Source organism: Calonectris borealis, chromosome 5 (assembly GCF_964195595.1).
Source record: "Calonectris borealis chromosome 5, bCalBor7.hap1.2, whole genome shotgun sequence".
Taxonomy (NCBI): Eukaryota; Metazoa; Chordata; class Aves; order Procellariiformes; family Procellariidae; genus Calonectris; species Calonectris borealis.
The window spans coordinates 23,655,256-23,676,103 of NC_134316.1; the positions used below are offsets into that span (position 1 = coordinate 23,655,256).

At 35.6% G+C, this 20,848-nt stretch overlaps 1 protein-coding gene across 36 annotated transcripts in view; it reads left to right on the forward strand.

The window, feature by feature from the left end:
* CEP128 (centrosomal protein 128) overlaps window positions 1–20,848 on the forward strand; it is a 149,382-nt gene that overhangs the window by 19,320 nt on the left and 109,214 nt on the right. For all 36 annotated transcript variants that reach the window (XR_012673845.1, XR_012673844.1, XR_012673843.1 and 33 more), the window contains 4 exons: window positions 7,188–7,304; window positions 17,240–17,326; window positions 18,823–18,897; window positions 20,163–20,295. Coding sequence is in view for 33 of the 36 variants with exons in the window: in XM_075151363.1 (XP_075007464.1) it covers window positions 7,188–7,304; window positions 17,240–17,326; window positions 18,823–18,897; window positions 20,163–20,295 (412 nt within the window). In the remaining 3 variants the exon portion in view is untranslated. The remainder of the gene's footprint in view (window positions 1–7,187; window positions 7,305–17,239; window positions 17,327–18,822; window positions 18,898–20,162; window positions 20,296–20,848) is intronic.

The following is a 20,848-nucleotide window of genomic DNA, read 5'->3' on the forward strand; positions in this document are numbered from 1 at the left end:
TTACGTAGAACCTCCATATTCTTTGTACGGTTCTTCAGTGAATCACTTGTCTACGCTAAGGCTTTTGATAAGATCCAGAGGACAACATACATAATCTTATGGTAGAAATGTTGTCCTGAGTCAGGGTCATTTGGGGTAATGGAAGAGAAGTGAGTTTTAGAGTTTCTTCTGCATGTACTAATTAATGAGTTAACACTTAACTGCTTCTAATTTTTCTTTTTCTTTTTATCCCTGTTGTTGTGTGTCACAGGCTCTGTGACGAAGGCCAGAGAGGCTACAAAAACAGGGAACATAATTCTTGTGGGAGGTAATGTCTACACCAGTGTAGACTGGGTAAATGTTACGTTGAGGGAACTACGTTTTTAGGTGGTGTATTGACTGCTCTGTGGAGCAAATAAGCAGAAACGTTCCAGAAGAAAAAAAACAGTTATTTGTTATAAACAGGAGTCCTGTGCATGGCTTTTAATCTGTGAAATATTCACCCTGTAACAGTGACCAAAACAAACTTACATTTGCCATCCCTACTGGAGCAAATAAATTAAACCTCTTAGAATAATGTTTGGTTTCTGAAAGAGAGTTGCACAAAAATAAAGAAGCTTCTTAAAAAAATATTGGGGAAGGAAGAGGGTAGGATATTTCCAGACAATGTGGAAGTGATCTGAATACGCTACAGTAGTGACTTTGAATAAATGCATTAAAAGACGTGAAGGAGATCAAAAGATAGCTGATGTAACTACACAAGGTAAAAAGGAGTCCTTCCAAAAGTTATAGTCAAATGATAGAAGTAGAAAGGTTAGATAAAATTCAGCAGTTAAATATAAAAATGCAGTAAGGCAGGTTTAAAAAAAGTGACAAAAAGGTTGCGAAGTTATACGCAAATAAACACTATTTAATGCCATAGTATCACTAGGTAAAAAGATGATCAAACTAGAAAGAGTGTTCAGGGGAGATAATATCTGTGGAGAGGATGGGAGAAAGAATGTGTTAGGTTTTTGCATCCATCTTGACCAGGGAGACTGTTGGCAGGTTCCAACATAGAAATACATCAGAAGATTGGCCTCAGATTTGGAAGGACCTGTGTTGGGACTTCTGCTATTCCATAGCATAAATGACAAATAATTTGGAAAATGTTGTGATAAGTGACCCAGTTTGTGATAGTGTGATGATGCTAAATTTTCCAAAATGGAGAAGGTAAGTTTACTGCATTCCAGGAAGTCTTACTGCTAAACACTGCTGGGATGTTAATGTGACATAGCAGCTTTTCCAGAGAATGCAGAGGAAGCCACAAGCAATGGTACTTGGTTCTTTTGCACGGTTGCAAGGTGCAACATAATAAAGCATAATTTACTATGGACTTGTGTGCTCTCTGCATTCTTTCCTAGTCTCCTCCCTTACCACTTGAACGCTTTTGGGTTTGTGTCACCCTACAAAAACTTATATTGTATCCTGGTTATCTAAATCCTTGTACAAGAACTTTCATATTCTTCCCATATTATGCTTCCTCACCATGATATACCTCCAAAGTTCCATGACACTTTCTTCGCATCATTCTGGCTTCACTGCTAGCTTTATTTTCTTCCAACCTAATATTTTTTTAGAATGCTAAATAGGCTAATACTTAATTTCGGACTAAATACATGTACTTTGCTGACAGCCAAAACAAAGGAATAAAGGCTGAGTTCTCCCTGTTTCCCTAAATGGGGTATTTGAGATCACCTCTGTCTAGGATCTTATTTTCTCACAAAGTCTAAATATATTTGACAGCTCTGTACCACTGAACATTTGAATCTATTGGCCAATTTCAGCTGAGTTTTGGGGAGGCTAGGGAATGACGAGCACAAATGAAAGACCGTAATCTTCTAAGTATTTTTCTTTATAAAGTAGGCTAAAAATAGTGTTTATGAGGCTCCTTTTGTTTAATCCTCTTTTTCAGGATTAATGCTAATTTAATATTTCATAGTAAGCATTTTGTCTACCAGAAAATACTTTTCTTTCTAAAGAAATGTTAACCATGTGGTATATATTCCTTTATCCTAAAACAACTTTCTTTAACTAATAGTCAACCATTCTGTATGCTAAGCTCTATTTTAAAAAAAAAAAAATCAACAAAAATCTGATGGAAAAAATGATAGCTTTAAGGAATCTAAGGTTGTTCTTTGTTTATTATGTCTTTTGTTATTTCATACATATTTGGAATAGTTTGAGGTTGCAGATTTTTTATTTATGAAATGACTGATTTTATGCAGAAAAAAATCAGTCTTTGGAGGAAATGAGAGTTGGGCAAATATTCAAACATGTTCTATGCAAATCCTCTTAAAAAAGGAAAAGTTGACAACAAAGTGTAGGAAGTATAGCAATATATCTATTTGGCTGAATTAGAAGCTCTGCATTTACTTCAGACACAAAAAGAAAGAACACAGAAAATGGAAACTAAATTAGATTAATAAGAACAGTCATAAAAAATAGTGCGAATATAGGAGAGTGGAAAGACCACAGTGGTAGATAATAGGATGCACCGACAGAGAGACATCAAGAGTGATGATGTTTCACTTGTAAATACATCACCGTTTCTCAGGGAGACCAAAGCAGTTGGTCTGTTCCTTGCAGAAGAGGGGAAACTACTGACACAGTGTGCCAAGAAAGTTGATTCCCGTTTAACACCTTTTTAACATTGATATTTGCCAACAAGTTAAGCTGCAAGTTAGGGACCAGCAATGGGGATGTAAGACCTTAGCTTAAAATACTATGGGGGGAAGGCAGGCATGTAAAATATCTTGAAATAACCTTGTGCAGATTAGCTACGTAACTTACATAACCATCTGAAGTGATCTTAAAACCACTAACGGCTGTTTTGAAGTATTCATGGACAACTGTGGGGGTGAGTTAGAAAAAATGTTCTTGGAATATTGAAAAAAGGCAAATCTTGAAAAAGGAGAAAATAGACTGATTATTTTTCCAGAACTTGATTTGTAAACATCCAAGAGCAAACAAAAAAGAAACTTAAGTAGCAGACCACAGAGATTTGTCAAGAAAAATTACACTTTTATATCATAGAAGGAATTTACAAGGATGAAGCAGTCGTTTTCTATATCTTGATGCAATTTTTTGAGGTTTTTTTTAGGCAGAATTTCATATACTGTTCTAATAAGCTTTTCAGTAAAATATGGTAGAACTCTGTCGTGGTTTAACCTGGCAGGCAGCCAAATACCACGCAGCCGCTCACTCACTCCCCCCGCCCCCCCAGTGGGATGGGGAGAGAATCGGAAGGGTAAGAGTGAGAAAAACTCGTGGGTTGAGATAAAGACAGTTTAATAGAACAGAAAAGGGAAAATAATGATAATAAATAATGATAGAATATACAAAATGAGTGATGCACAATGCAATTGCTCACCACCCGCGCTGACCAATAACCAAGTAGCGATCGGGTGGTTTCCGTCTCGTTTATGAGTTCTTCCTCTTCCTCCTCCTCTCCTCGTGATGGCCCTGGTCTTCCATCATCCCTTTCTAAACGACCTGATCTCCGCTTCCAAGATTTCCTCTTGTGTACAGGGGCAACGGATACCAGCAAGGGTTGGTCCTCTGGTTCAGCTGTAGTGCCTGTTGCTGGGGTTTGGGTAGCTGCAGTGCTTGTCATGGGGGTTGGAGTAACTGTAGTGCCTGTTGCCGGAGTTTGAGTGGCTGCAGTGCCTGTTGCAGGAGTTGGAGAAGCTACGGTGACTGTTGCCGGGGTTTGAGTAGCCACAGGGGTTGTCGTGGGGGTTGGAGTAGCCGCAGTGCCTGTCGTGGGGTTTTGAGTAGCCACCGTGTCTGTAGCCGCCCCCGAGACTCGCTGCTCCTCCCACCGTGATGAGGCACCGCCGTTTGCCCTCCCTCTTTTCTTGTTCCTGAGGGTTGATCTCTGGACAGTATTCCTGAAGAGTTGTTTAACCCTAAACAAGGCCTGAACCACATTCAGGAGACATAGCAATATGAACATGCTTGTTTGAACATCCCAAGGATATTCAAAATTCTCAGGGAATATTGTGGACATCTTGGTGAAGAGAACAGAAGAAAAAGGAGTTTCTGACGATATGGAAGGGAAGATGAACAAGTGGGAGAGAGTGTCCCATCCTGTCTCCCCCTTAAATTCATTCTCCGAGGAGCAAAAAGTGCAATTACCAATAATTTCTAAGAGGTGGTTCCCGAGGTACAGAAATGACGGCAGTGCCGAGTACAGATACCAGATTAGACTTGCGACCAATGATTTTATCACCTCATAAAACAGCAACAAAATGATAATCTTGGCCCAGTTCCGACTAATGATAAACAGCACAAACGGGAACATATACTGCAAGCAAGGTATTACATGACCCAACATTGAGAGCCAGCCCCACAACTTTGACAGCCAATACATCAACATTGTGACCAATCAATATAACGAATGCTTATAACAATTTTGCCTTAACACACTTTGGTCAGATCTATCGTTATCTCAACCCTTCGAGCCCCACGTTGGTGGGGCAGTGAGTGAGCGGCTACGTGGTGTTTGGCTGCCTGCCAGGTTAAACCATGACAAACTGAATATAGTCTAGAATAAACACACAACTGTCCAGATACCTGTGTAAATAGTAAACTGTTCACTGTTAAAATTAGAGGAGTTAGTAAAGTGAATTTTACGTGTTGGTATTCTTGATCTGGTTCTCTCTGAAGTTTTTATTAATAGTCTAGATGATGCAATATAGAGATGCTTGTTATGTCTGCAGATGGACTTCAGATATGTTGGAAAACAGAGCTGAAATCCAGTGTCTAGTCTTGGATGTGGCTTAGAGAATAGAACAAGGTTAATAGGTGTAAAATTCAGCAAAACTGTACTTTAGGAAAACCAGGTCATTTTAGAAACAATGGAATGAATTGTCTAGGGAGGCTGTAAAAGTTTTCTGTAAATGTTTTTGAGCCGGTTAGATAGACATGTAGAAAAATGATATAGATATAAAAGGTCAAGTGTTTAGCCAGGCAGTAAGTTTGCTAGCCTTTGAAGTCCCTTCCAGCCTCTTCTTTCTGTGCTCTGTGTACAGAGGATATGAGCTAACGATGTACTATATATACTAACTATAGTTTCTTGATAGAGGTTTTTTTTTTCAACGAGTTATAAGTAGCATCAAAATATTTGGTGGTTTGTTTTGGTTGTTTGGTTTTTTTAAAGAGGATTATGTCTGTAACTCTGAAATTTCTGTACACCTGACAAATATAATGAATGCATCTTTTTCAGTACCTTGTTAGAAATAGGATAACAGTTGTATTCTGGAGGGAGTTGAAAGAAGTCAGAGGCAAGGCAAATCACTTGATATCTTGTAGGTATTAAAAAGTTACTTTCTTACTCATTTTGCATTAGTGATAATTTGCAGTGAAATCTGAAGTTTGCAGGAATTTGAAGCTTGCCTAGTGCTGCCTCGTGTCAAGTCATCTGCTGTGCATGTGGTGAACTAGACCTGTGTCAGTGAGGAAGTTACTGATCTCTCCTTTTGAATGTCATCTTGGGGGTGATGTTACTTTTGGATCTTTGTCAAGTCTAAATTATACATTTTTTTTTCTTAATAGCTTTAGTGTTCTCTTGCTTAACTTCATTTGAAAAAGATGTGTGAGAGCGCTGAGAAACCTTCTGCCTTCAGAAACACGTAGCCGAGATTTTTCTAAAATGTAAAAACATGACTTTGTTTCATTTGTGTACTTTAGATATATCTGGAGAAAAGGATGACAGATATTTCCCAGTTTTCAGCAAAGATATAACAAGTTTAATAACAAAGTGTTATTTTCTGTTCCTGCTACATAGTATTGTTATTTCTGCTCGCTGCAGTATTTTGTGAATTATTAGAAGTAACACTAAATCATAGTTGTCAAAACAAATACAAACATTGTGATATAGTCCTTATTTTTTATGCATTAATTTTTAGTAAGTAATTATTCTGGATTATGACTGCAGAGGTTTCATAACTTACATGAAAGAGTGTGGTTTGATGCTGTACACTTTTTGAGCATCTCCTGATGGTTTTGAGAGAAAATACAAAATTACAAATTGTAAGCTGACTATTCATCTGGCTGCACAAACAAGAAATGTTTTCAAGCTGATGTATTCTGTTGTAAAGAAAAGACTGTTTCATTCTTTAAACCTGATGTACTCATGAAGCCCAGAATATAAATGTAACCTTAATTGTTTCTGTTGCTACACAACTGTGTTGCTCACCTTAAAATTTTCTATCCATGCATGTGCCTAGTGCTAGTAGAAGCATGCTTAATGATGAAAATACAGATGAGAACTTGTTCCCCGCCACATACATCAGAAACTAGTAGTTGAATGGTGTTTTAAGTCTTTCTCTTTTTATCTAAATACCATTTGGTAATAGATATATTGCTTTCTAGTGACTGTTTAAAATAATTAGTTTTAAGGTAGGGAGGAAATGATACATAAATATTTTCCTTGCTAATCTTCAACTTTAACAATATAAATTTAATTTGCTGCCCACGAGAGGGTGCTGTTTGCTAGCAGCCTGAAATGCAAAAATAAAGTAGTTCTGGTATTGTAGTTTAAGGTTGAATTATTGTGTTTATAATCCAAATTGCTTTAACAAATAACTAGTGTTATTTGTATTAGTTCATACATGGATTCACAAAATATTGGGAAAAAGTCTTAAAGTGATGTAATTATTTTGTGCTATTACAGTCATTCTCATGTACTTAGCTCTTGTTTACTACTTTTCACTCACAGATTTCAGAGTATGAAAGTGGCAAACATTGGTCTGCTTTACAGACTGGAGGTGTGAACGAAATGACTTTCCAGAGCTTAATCAGGCCTGTGGCAGAGAAGCTAAGATTTTTTGTATTGCAGCTTCAGGGTGGGCTGCACCAAGCTTGATATTGAGATATTTAGCACTTGAATAGAACCACCACTGTAGAGAAAAATATGCATATACCTAAAGGAGGATATTGCTAGCAAGATAGCAGGTCAGTTCCCTGCTTGAGTACTTCTGGAGTACTCACTGCTACAACTCTAGTTATTTTCTGTACCGTTCTAAACCTTATTTAATAAAATTAAAGTTGTATTCTCTCCTCTTTCTGCCTCATACTCTATTTACCTTTTTTGCCATTGTTATCTTAATATATGGTAAAAGATGCACTAATTTCCTGCAGGGTTGTTTTTTTTCCTTTTGAAGGTATCAGAACGGGTAGAGAGAAGACTTCAGGAGATAGAACAAGAAATGCGTGCTGAAAGACAACTTGTAGAAAGGCGCCAGGACCAACTGGGACATATGTCTCTTCAACTACAAGAGGTATGCAAATGAAAACTTCCTGCGTATTCAGGATTAAGTTAGGAATGTGCTGCATTTGTGAGCCTGTACCTGTCAAACTGGCAAAAGTGCTCATATCTTTGGCACATGCTTTTAACTATATCAGTCCAGCTCTGCTTATTTTGACGACCAGATGATAACAAGTACGGTCTCTGTTCTTCATGATATGGTCTTGTCCATGTTTAGACCTTTTTGGTAACTGGCACAAACATTCTTAAAAGAACCCACCCCCTATGCCCTCCCTCCAACCCCAAACAAATAAGAGTCATTAGCTGGGTTGTCTCAATTAAAACACTTTGTTTTCTAAAATATAAACTTTGCTTGCAGTGAGTGGTTTATTTTTAATTTATTTCAACAAGCAATCAAATGCACTGTAGTGGCCAGACAGCTTTTCATTGCTTTTCAAACATTTCATTCAACAGTATTTGATGTAGTATAAAATATTGTTTAGGAGACAAATACAAATACTTATATTATGAATTAAAATTGGAGATAGCTAGTAGCTTTTTTCTGTTTGTTTTAGGAAGTATATGAAAAATACATCTCTGTGTTTCTGATTTTACTGCTATTTGGAAAATCTGTGTCTTAACGTAGTGTAACTTTTTATTTCACTCCCCTTAAGATATGATTTGCAATGCTGTCTCTAACTATGCAATAGAATACTGTAGTTGAGAAGAAATGTGCAATTCCTTGTTTTCCGCTTTTAATACTAGCAACAGTATACATGCTTTTGGAAGGCAGTTGTTTTATACTGTGCAGTGATACTGAGGAAGCTTAATTTAGATTGACACTTTGTATTTCATGTAAGGCTAGAGACTCTTCAAAGAGGTCATATTTAAGAAGGTAAGATGCTGTTTTTATATAGCTAAAAAGTAATGTTTATCAAAATGCTTGTAGTGCTTCTGCTAGTATTTCAGAAAGAGTTACTGTTTCATTTTTCCCCCTATTGATGTCCTAGCGGGTGAAAAGAACTCGAGTGCTTTATTATAGTTTTCATTGCTCTTTAATATGCCTACATCCATTTCTAGATTCTTTGGTTGTGCCTTCAGTCCGGTAGAGGGATGCTTAATGAAATGAGTTTGTGTCATTTGCTAACGTTATCTGCAGATTGGAACAGTCTTTTTTTTTATCCTTTTAAAGGGATAATAACTTGTATCTGTAAAGATACATTGACACTGCCATGGTTTCCTTAGAAGGAAAACTTGAACTCAAGTGAATGGATTCAAATGTATTTCAAAGACTTTCATATGATTGGCTATGTGATCATGAGCCCTCATCTGGATACCTTTTTTCCTAGTAGCTCATCTTTTGAATTTCATGCAAAATGAATATGAAATACTAAGTACATCCCTGACCTTCCATTACCCTAAGCTGTTCAGCTGAAGATGAAGACGTTTTAATCTTTTCTCCTGCAAATTCTATTTTGTTCCGTGCATATTTTTGTAAATTGTTTTTCCCAAGGAGCCCCTTTCTATTTAAAAGATTTTTTTGACACCACTATTCAAAACTTCGATATATAGTCCTCATTCTCAATTTACAGGAAAGCTCAGCACCTATTAGTCTGCTTCGTAAACTTTTACTATTAGGAATTTGCCCAAGCCAAGATTCAGAGCCAATCTGACTGGAAGAGGCTTATTCCACATGCCATATGTTCATAGCTGCTGCTGTTTGGAGGAGAATCACATACCTGGTGATTATCTTCACTCTTTCAAGCAGGGGCTCATATCTCCAAATCGTCCTTCTGGGTGGCTGATCTCAGTCATGACTCTGGATTTCTTGAACTGGACTCTTGTCACCGTATTTGGGAATCCTAATAAAACATAGATTACTCCTGTTGCAATGGATTATGTATTTTTCAGGAGCTTCCAACCTTTAACATGCAAAATAGAACCTGGTGGTGTCAAATGACAAGTGTAGAAGGGAGCTTCTTTCAATAGGTATTAGGCAACCTTTCTTTGACAGATTACAGAGGAATATGGAGACAGTATCGCCCTTGAAACACAGACTTCCATTACACTCCCAGTAGCAACAAACAGTATGTCCTCTTCCTGCTACTTCTTCTGCCATAGCTGTCTTAAGAGCTTGGAGAACATCTTTGTGACAGAGTTGCAACTTCCTACATGCCAGATATCTTTAGACTCCAATATTGCTAAGGTCCTTATATCTCAGACCCTTATTACAAGCTTCCATCCAGCTGTCCCATCTTCCTTCCCCATTGAACATTCATGTTAATTTGTCCTTCCCTAGGTAGAAAATGGTCTCACTTCTGGATGGTGTTTGTATTTATCAGGAATGGTTCAACATCTCTTGAATAGTTGGCTGAGCTCTTTAGCTCTCACATTGGCAAATTGGACCACCTTGCACCCTACTTTTTGAAAAACACTTGTTTTTGAGAGCAAAATAGTCTGCATCCCATACACACTGCCTCTCTGTGTACCATCGTCCTGAGAGGTTGCTGCGTGGGAAAGCTTTGTGAAGAAATTACTTTGTAACGGAATGTAAATTATAGAAGAAATAAGAATATGAGAATGTCTAAGGAGGCAAAAAGTTTAGAACTGATATAATCTCAAACTAAAAACAAACAGGAAAAAATGCCAATACCAAAACAGTCTGAGAATTGAGTGTACCAGATTTGAGTTTTTGAGCTTCTGGTTTTTGATTTTTCAATTTTTTTCTTTGTATGTGGTGTTACAGATTAATAGACTCAGTATAGCAAACCAAATAGAATGAATAATTTAAGACTATGAAGTATTTAAAATTTATTAATATGAATAGTTTAAAAAGGTTGTTATTTCAAAAATGTATTTTCAAGCTGCGTAGTAGTTGGCTTCTTATTGATTTGTTCATTACTTGCATCAATGTAATTGATGTATTTTGCTAAGGTATTTTTTATTTTTCTCTACTATAGACAAAATTAAATTTGGCTTTAAAGATCTCTGAGCAAAGTTGTTAGAAAAACTCTATAGTTCACACCCTTTTTAATAATTTTTTTTAATATCCTATATTTTAAGTAGGCAATTTCAGCAAAGCCTACAAGGCAATTATTTAAAAAAAATTCCAAAGAAAATAATAAAATTCCTGGTAAGAATCATTGGATTTTCTCTAAAGTATCTGATGTCACTTAACTTTATTCTTACTAATCACCCATCACTTGGTGGTAGCATTTGCTACAAAGATTGCTTGATAGGTGAGAGAATTTTCAAGAACAGAGATTCTCAAAGACTCCAGTGTGGAAGCTTACTTATTTCTTGTCTGCCTTGCAGTTGAAGTGTGACTACATTGTACATTAAGAACAGCAACTTCTTAACGCAATATATGACATTGCTGGTTTTCTTCCTTATTGTGAAATATGTTCTTTCATGCTGCTTTGATACTCGGCTATTGCAGACGCTATTCTCGAGTCTGCAACACTCTCATCAGTGCACTCCTTTGATCTCTCATGGGATATACAGACTAATACTGAGGACCACCTACTGAAAAAGGTGGATTTCTTCATTCAGTACATCCATACAAGTGTGTACTCACTCAAAGATTCTTAGGGGACGTTGTAGATGAAAATACTCTTAATGAACACTGTCAACATAGGGAGAGGCTAGTTGCCTTTTTCTGCAACTTGGCTTTTTAATCAGCTGTTCCTCTTGTGGTGGCTTATATTTGGCCTGAAGTATCAGAAGAAGCAGCCAAGCTGTTTTCCAGTAAATGAGATGTCCTCCACTGGTGAAGCATGAACACATTTAGACGTAAACCTGAGCCAGTAAACTCTAATAAATATCTGCGCTGGTTCTCTGCAAGAAGGCTTGCAGATGACGATAGCAATTTTTCTAATTTTCTTTAATGACGCTTGTCTGCAATACTAATACTAACCTGGATAGTGATGGTCTTGGAATTTTTTGGTCCCTACTCCATTTGGATGGAGTACTTGGATTCACCCATATAAATATGCGTATGGGCAGTCCCTTAAGAACAGCATGTTGCTTATTACTAACCTGAATTTCTTTGAGGAGTGATAGCCAGTTGCCCCTTGTCTTCCATTGCCCATCATCTTCTGTTGCCCCTTTCTTTTAATGACTCTGGGATTGAGGACTGTGAGGACACGGTCTTCCATTTATACAAATACAGGAAGAGGGGGGAAGGGTAGACATGCCTCCTGCAGATACTGATTAGGAGAGAAAGCTTTCCATCTGAGAGCTTGAAGTGCGTGTGGACAGCATGTACTGAGGGATATACCAGGAATTAGTCTTTATAACATATAAATGTTCCTAGGGCATGGTGTGTATCTCTGGAGCTTAAGTTGCTGTATGTTAGAAAGAATGTATTTGAATTGCTTTTGCATACCCTAGTGAGAATGAAGTAAATAACTAAATATTTTGCTGCAGTTGTTATTTGGATGAAGCATGTTTCTATGTAATTTTTAAGAGCAGCTTTTTACTTTGTTATTCTGTTTTTTGTCTTTTGTAATCTGAATTACAAGTTAGATGGACTCGTAGCTCTGTCAGAGGCCTCAGTCTTGTGGTGATCATTGCGTGGATGTAATGTTCTATTAAAGTCTTTTCTGTCCTCTTTTATTTCTCCAAGATGCTTCCCAATTAACATTACTGGAAGGAGGGTAGGGTTTGGACTGAGTTCTGAAATCCTGTCAATTAATATGGTCTGAATGATTTACAAAGAAATGCTATTTAAAGCATTTGTGGCTATTTAATGAGACAATTTTTTCGTTAGTTTGCCTGTTATACATTTCAAACCAAACAAAATCAAATTTGACTTTTGGATTTGCTCAGTAGTTGGTTTAATTAAGAAATCTTGTGAGGTTTAAATAGTTGTTATTTTTAAGGAAAGTGCAGTGCCTGTAACTGACCACTACTTGTCAGTATTTCACCATCCTAAGAGAATCATCTTCCTAAATTTCAATTATTAAATTATATATTTTCAGGGTCTAACTGAAAATGATGATACATTTGTTTCAGTCTTTCTCTTGTCTGTTTTGTCTTTCTGTCTGTCTTTTGTGTGATGTGCAAACATTTTATTTGTATTGCACTATTATTATAATAATAGACTGATTATTAACCAAGATGATATCTAGTTGTATACTGATCATAAAGAAAGTTTGACATATAAAATTTTGTATCTTTAATATCTAAAATTGCATTAGTATTTTGAATCTGTAGTCTATGTGCTGTGTGTAAGTGGATAAAAATTTTCTCTACAATTTTATGTATTTTTTAACTTAGTATGTATTGGTGTGTTTAAACACTATCTGTTTGAACAGCAATTACTGCAAATTAGAAAATTGCAATTAGCAAACAAATTCATGCAAAGCATACATCTTCACTTTTTTTCTATATTCCTGATACAAATGTGTTTCTGCTTAGAAAGGAGAACAAATATGCTCACCTTGCCAGTGCTACTGACACGTATATATGCGTTGCTTTAACAAAATACATTTGTTGTGTAAACTAAAACTATTTTGAGGTTCTTCAGTGCTTTATTTTGACCATGAAGACACCATCAACTTGTACTGTTTGTTTGCATTTATGCATCCATTTTCTAAAATAAGATCAAGTATCATTCTTAAAAATGGGCTTTAAACAGCTTTTATATGCATTGGATGTCCTGGATGGCTGTACTAATTCCTGTGCTTGGCTTCCTGGATTTAGATGAAATGAGTCCATGTTCACACTTTGCACGCTTTAGGTGAACAGAATTATCTTTATAGAACATTTTGAACCCACTGACTGTGGTAAGGCAATGACTATAGTTATGTCTTAAGCTAATAACTTGGATAGGCCAGGAAGCATTTTTTTCTTATTACTTCGTGCAACTGGATACTTAAATTCTGTTTGCCTCTCACTGCACATACTGTGAAGTGCAAGAGGCTGGTGGATTTTCAGCAAAGAGTGGGATAGGCTGGCAGTCAAAAGCATTATTAAAAATTCTCTTTTTGCATGTCTCTATCTCTGATCTTTTTAGACAAACGTAAACTTGATCTGTGCTCTGAGCCATCTGGATGTTTTAATGCATCGTTGATACTTGCCCCTTGGCTCTGTGCTATGCCACCTGTGACTGATGGTTTCAGTTTTGATTGTAGTTTGAATCTGACTCTGTTTTAGAACATGAGCAAGTCTCATACATATCTGTCACTGAAATATCTAGGCAGTCTGTCTTTAAATGCCTGGCTGGTATGTCTAGGTGGCATATTCGGACCCATGCTAGCTGCTAATGTAGCAAGTTAGGGAAAGAATTTCCATTCAGATTAGGATGTGGTACATTTTTGCCTTATTTTTAAAATATAGCATGAGGTTGGTCTGCTTGTGTATTTCTGCTGGTATGAATATAATTCACTGATCAGTCTCACTTTGAAAGAGCAAATTTCAGTTTGTGGTCTGTAATCTGGTTTTATTTAAAAAACCAAAACCAAACAAAACCCAAACCCTAAGAAAAGTTAGTAGGGTTAAATTGCAGTAAAAGTTATGATTTGCTATTGGAAGATTTACAGAAGTTGGAAAGATTAAGAACTATTGTTACAGAGGCCTCCACATACTTTTCCCCATATATAAGAAAAAATATCTGTCTAGCAGGGAGTAAATTATTTTATCTATTTCAAGTTTTGGGGTTCGATATACTGTATATGGATGAGGTATGCTGAGCTGGGGTATACCAGATATGTTAATACTCTAATACTGTCTTATGCTAGTGAATTCTTTAAAAAGACCTGTAAGAATTGCTCTACTGGGTCAAATCAAAAGTTCATCTAACCTGTAGGGACAAGAGTATGTTTCTGACTACCTAGGCAGGCAGTGTAACATCTAGCTGGTCCATCCCGAAACCATGCTGTGAAGACCTCTTTACATGGCAGTTCTCTGTTTCCGTGTGGCCTCCTCCATGCCTGCCCCTTCCAAGGCCTCATCAACCTCCTTGTCAGCCGCCTCCTGGCCAACCTGGACATTAATGCTTTCAAGAAGAGAGGACCTTGGTGGGGGAATCCTAATGACAGTAGGCCTGTTATCGTTCCTTGGTGCTTCAGCATTGCCAGGCAGAGCTCTCCTGGGCAGTGTCTGCCTGCTGCTTGAGAGCCATCAGGGAGGAGTGTGTGTTGGAACCGCTGTCCTCAGCATCCCCTTCCTAGTTCCCATTTTTGACTGTTTGACTCCCCCAACCCCTTCTTTGGAGAGAACAAACAAAATCAAAGAATCAGTTGGATCTTTACATGGTATTTTTTTTTTCTTTAGCCCTTCCTTTCCGAAGAGACACCTTGCATAAAGAAACCTTTAGTGGAGAAAAAACAAGAGTGGCACAAACCAGTGAGAGAGAATTATTTAAAAAGGAGTACAAGAAGGAGGGAAAACATAGAATTAACTTTTACCTATGTAGTTTCTGTATCGTCAGTAACAGCTAATGCTTGTCTGGCTGTGGATGACCAGATGTTTCCATTTCTTAATGACATTTTGATTGGTTAACTGATTGCCTACCTAGCACCTACTGGAAAAATGCATGTTTCACAGTTGAAGCAGTGCACATGTGATATGTTTAATTTATTGTAATATCACGTTCTTTTTGTAGTATTTAAACTCTGATAGATAGAGAGATATATATAAACTGTTTTTTTCCTTAAAAATTAAATTATTATGGGCTATTTTTACAATATACAGAAAATAAAACTGAACGTTATATTTGTAGTATCAGTGGTAGGAAAGTCTGCCTTTTTATTTGAAGTTATTGCTATTTAATAGCCTAAATATCATTCAGTTATCCTGATAAGCTGAAATGGTATATTAATTTCTGTAGTTTCTTCTGGGAATTAGGATGTGCTACTGATGCAGAGACATACTTTTTGCCTTCAGTGAGGAAATCTTTGAAAATTTTCCTAATATTTCTAATTCCAGTTCAACTGTAACATTTTCCTTATGATGCTGACATCTCTAGCAAAATCTGCAAATGAAAACATGGATTTTTGGTCCTATATTAATTATTAATTTAGTGCCAAAAATAAGGTTGGCATACAATTGACTGTATATAACAGAGCTTCTAATTTTGCTAGTAAAAATGAAGCTTAACTGCAGTTAGTACACATCATATATCCCTAGTAGACCTGTTCTGAACTGGTACTTATAGTCATTAAAAAAAACCAAACCTTGTGCAATAATGGCATTGGCTGAAGTGATGATCATCTTTGATTTTTGTTCATGTAGCTTTTGGGGAGTGCTCCCTAGAGTCTTTTTGAGTAAAATGGGAGTGTGTCAGGTCTGTGTGCAGTGTTGAGTTTTATAGTTGACTGGAATGATAGATTTGAATCTGTACTGAATACTTGGAAGTATCTTACAGTCTTACATATCTGATTATGAATCAGTAAGATTAAAAGCGTAATTCTTTATGTAGAATAATATTTTCAGTGGCATAATTATGATAAATATCTTCCACAATCTCAGTTTTTAGTGTAAACTGTTCAAGCAGGAGAGTAGTCCAAACTATACTGAAACCCTTATGTTTCCGGAGGTGAGGATATAAGACTGAGATAAGTATATAAGTCCATTTATTTTCTCCACAAAGCTACTTTTAAAAGCAAAACTTCAAAACTGAATGCCTGACTTCACGGAGGTTGATTAATATCTTGCCTTCTGTTTTGACACAGTGAAATCGTTCCCCAGTATACAGTGAAGAGAAAATGTTCAAAAACTGAATGAAATTGCACTAATTATAGGGGCAAATTTCAGGGATATTTAAGGAGATGTTCCTTTAAAATGTGAAATAAAAATGCTGCTCAGGAAGAACAGACTGGGGAAAAAGACTTTTTTTTCTGGACAGGCTATGTGTTTCTGTTGTTGTTCTGTTATAGTTTAGCAAGTAATAGTGGAAGAAATAGATGTACATATGCTTCATGATATTGGATGAAAGTAAAAGGTGTACGGTAAGGTCTCTAATTGATTTGTGGCTAGTGTGAAAACCGCTTGGTCATATTGTGCAGCAAAGAAGCAAGATTTATTAACACAGTTACTCAAATTCACAGCAAATTCTATCAGTATGGCTAGTGATCTGTCTCAGCTGGTCTGTCTAAGTGATATTTAAGATGAGCCAATGACATTGTTATGGCTTGAGATATCCAGACTTGGGTTGTGTATGTTGCAAATTGTATGTGTAATTAATGTCTGTGATGTCTAATGCATTCCTTTGCCAGGATTGGTTATATTCTGCAAATAGTGTTGGTTTGCAGAGGGAAAAGATTTTGTAATTGACATTCAGGCAATCTTATTTTTGTAAGATGCTTTAGAAAATGTATGTAAGTGGTTTTAGACACTTCAGTTTGAGGGGGGGACAGGAGAAATCCCTGTGGATATTTTTTTTTTTTTATTTCAAAGTAGGCATATCCATGTCAGTAACTTTTGATCAGGAAAGTTTCAGTTGATTCTGTCTTAATACTGTGATTCTAAGCACCCGTTTAGATAAAATAACTTTTTCCTTTTTTTGACTTCCAACAAAACCTTATGATAGTGTTTTCCTTACTACAGTGCATTGTATTTCATATCATGCATATTTTATATTGGAGAATATATTCTTTTCATCTGATATGTTCACAGCTCATCTGCAGGGGATCTCTTGAGCCTCTTAGACCTTAAGCTCAAAGTGTTTGGGGTCAGCCTTGAGTGTCTGGAGTGCTATACATTGGAAGGATGTTAGTGCTAGTTTTGACTTTGTATTTGGCCCTGTTCTGTGCATGGGTGTGTTCATGTATGCACAGACTGATATTTATTTTTTCATAACAAGGTACATTGGCTCCACATGGAAATATTAGTCATAGACAGAAAGTATTTGTCTAGATCTTCTTTCTTAAATATATCAGCAGATTCTTTCAATTTAACAGACTTACAAAGAAGACTTCTGTAACATTTATAATGAAGTTCACAATATATTTTTCCCCTCTAAAGGCTTTAAGGAAGCAAGATGCTAAAGCAGATGAAACAGAAGAACTCATGAAAAATAAACTTGGGAAATATGAAAGTGAAAAGAACCAAGTAAGACTTAATTTTCTCCCTTCTTGTTTGGTTTTAAATAAGTGTATAGTGTTATATGTTACAGCATATGCTTCCTTTTTCAGAGAAACCAGCAGGATAAAACTTTCTTAACTCTAAGATGACAAGGGTTTTTTTTGCATCAGAAGCACTGTGAATATAGCTCTGCTGAAGTTCTGTCTTTCCTTCAAAGCTCTTTAGTTAGTGTGTTACTTCTAATGACTCTTCCATCGTACCGACAGACAAGTTTATAACTTGGGGATTATCCTTGATTTCTTTCTCTGATTTGTCTCTGAATTTATACATATTCTGCTGTTGCTTATTTGCAGCAGCTCGAAGATGCAGCTTTTCTTCATCCCTGCAACTAATGCATGTTATTTTCCACCATGCTTATCATTAATTACTTCTACTGAACTATCTGTTTCCATATTACACTCTTCCTGTTCATAAAACACAATATTTCTTACACTTCTGTTCTGGCAGGATGCTAGGGCCATATTACACTTTTTCTAACTTTTTTCCCTCTTACATTAAGTTTAGCCTTTTTATCAATACTTTCAAAGTTAGCCCTTTATGCTAAACCATCTATGCAGTGTTTTATGTTATGTTACTCTCTCCATTCCATTAATGCTGGTGCTGTTTACTTTGCCCATTTGCTAGCCTCTCAACATCCTCTTTGAAATTGCTATCTCTGCAATAACAATTTCCGCTGTCAAAAACTATATTTATTTCCATGTGGATCTTTGTGATCTTTGAACTATTTATGGTAGAAGTCAGAAAATATTTTGTAGCTTTTGTTTTCTGTTTTTTTTCTAAATGGTCATCAGTTTGCTGACTATTTCTGATTAAACATTTTTAAATTCCTTTAATATTATATTTTTAGGAAAAATCCTAATTGTAAGGAATTCTAGGCACTTCAATTTTTCAGTTGTCTTGTTTCCAGAATAATTCAAATACATCTTCTTGCACAACACAGAAAAACTACAGAATTTACCAATTACCAGTTCTACCAATGCATGTCATCTTTAACACTTTTATGAATAAACTATGTAACAAAGGAGACTTCAAATGTTAAGTTATTGTTAATTTTAATTTGAGTTCGAAAGTATGTTTCAAATCCAGGGACAATGTTTTTGAAACTTTTTTAAAAAGTTCATCTTCCTTTCTTTTACTTATAACCCAGTAAAAATTTGCTTTCATGCTTTTTTGTTTTGGATTATATATACCACTTTGTATCTTCATGTGATATAGAATTTTGTACAAAAATTATAGAGTGTAAGTTACACTCTCTTTATGTAATTTAAATAAATATAACAGGGATTTAGTACAAATGAAAATTTGCGTCAATATTTTGGACAAATAAGAATATTGTGTCTGTTATACCTTGTTTTAAGTAGATGCTTATATCGATTAATTTGTGCCAGAATTAAATAGTTAAAATACACTTTTGTACTATGATGCATACATCGCTTTTGTTTCTTCATCTTCTGTAATGAAAGCTTGAGCAGGAATTGGAGCAGTCCCGGAAAAAGCTGAATGAATCAGAAGGCAGTAGAGAAGCTCTTTTGCATCAGGTAACTGCTTTGGTGTGGTGGAAATCACAAAGTTTTCATATTGGGCTGCGTCTGAGTTTTTTTGCTTAATCTTCCTATCTTATACTCTGATAAAATTGTTTTGGGAAGGGAAGAAGGAGATACAGAAAGACAAGTTTAAGAGTCTAAAATATGTGGACTGAGCTCTCGTTATACTTTTTCTGCTTTCCAAACTTTTATGTATATATGTTCATATATAATAATTATAGTAGTGATAGTAGTTATGGTACTTTTAAAGTACATAAACACATTATTTGTAACTGCCCTTCATAGTATGTTTTAGAACAACTTCTGTATTAGCATGCACTTTGCATAACAATAATTACTATAATTGGTGAATTCAGATAAATCAGTGACCTAGAAGTATTTGCTGTAGTGTATACTAACACATGATAAAAATATATAAAAAACAAACACTTGAAAAACTATCTAAAGTGTGCTCTACACAATACCTGATGCACATATTAAATCTAGAAGTTGCTGGAACCTGGATTATAACTTTAGAAAAACATCCTTTCTCCTAAATATTTCTAATCCTTCCTTCTTTCAGAGGAGCTGGGGAAAAAGATTGAAATAAATAGGGAGGGGGCAATTAGGCTACTTATCTGTTAGCATTAGTTGTTTGACTTGTGTATCTAGCAGAAGTTTGAGTTGGCTGTACTACTGTTTTGAATTTAACTCACTGTGCATGCAATATAGTGCTATATCACATACAGGTAATATGAGTTAGAGGTATTTTCCTTCAATTCAATTTTAGCGTGTCATATTTTCTTTATTTTCCTGTACACAACGCGATCTTTGTAAGTGCTAGACTGTATATGATAGAAAGGAAAAATGTAAAAAGCCCCTATGTTTCTTAAGAATAAGTACATTGTATTTTTAATGAGTAGAATTTAAATAAAATATATTGCTTATTGAATTTGTATAGATATTTTCACTAGCAATGTAAAAAGACAATTGCAACATATAAAATGGCAGCATTTTGTTTGGTCTAGAGAAATTAATGATCATCTGTGGTCAACTTAATAAATTAAAATCTTTCCTTTAATTTTGAATAATCACTTTGTGGCCTATAATTAGAAAGTAATTTGTCTTTTTGTTTACCATCTGCAGTACTCTTGAGATTTATTTATAAATATTACTTGTGTATAGTCTTTTTTGGGTTTTGTAGTGTACAGAAGTAGTATGCTATTTACTTTTTCATTCTGTTTTTCATTAAACATTTGATACTTGTACATGTATTTTAGATTGAGGATCTTCGTTCCCAACTTTTGAGAGCAGAAGAAGACCGTGTAGAGTTGCAACATCAAATTTCGCATGTTGCTATGCACCGCCAGAGCTACCAAGATGTTCAAGATGATGACAGGAGAATTGGAACAGGTGCAACTCTCAAATTTTGCACTAGAGGCCTGCAAATTAGTTAGTTAGGCTGGACATTAATTCTGTCTTTGAGTTTCAGTCTAATTCTCTGCTGTTTCAACAAAAACAGCCATTTAACTCCTCAATTTTAAGTTAATAAGTAGTGGCACCTGAATATTAACAAATAAAGAGCAATGAGAGTTAAAATTTAGGATAAAATACCATGACTTGCATGGTTAAAACAAATGAATGTTATTAGAGACAATTTCAGGGAAGTGGATAGTGTTTTTACAGAATAAAAACATTTGAAATATTTTTAAATAATAATTTTTCTGAAATTTTACATTTCAGTCCATTTGCAGTTTAAATTCAGCCATCTTGAAAATCATAGCAAAAGTCATTTATGGCTGGTTAATAAGACTGATGAATTTCTGGTAGAATTTCTAAAGAGTAACAATATATTAAGAAAATTTTTCAGTGTGATGTAGTCAGGGCTTCTGTTTGCAGTATGTTAGAATTTGAGAGACGGAAGAATTATATTTAGAACAAAAATATTTTAAACAATTTCAAGATG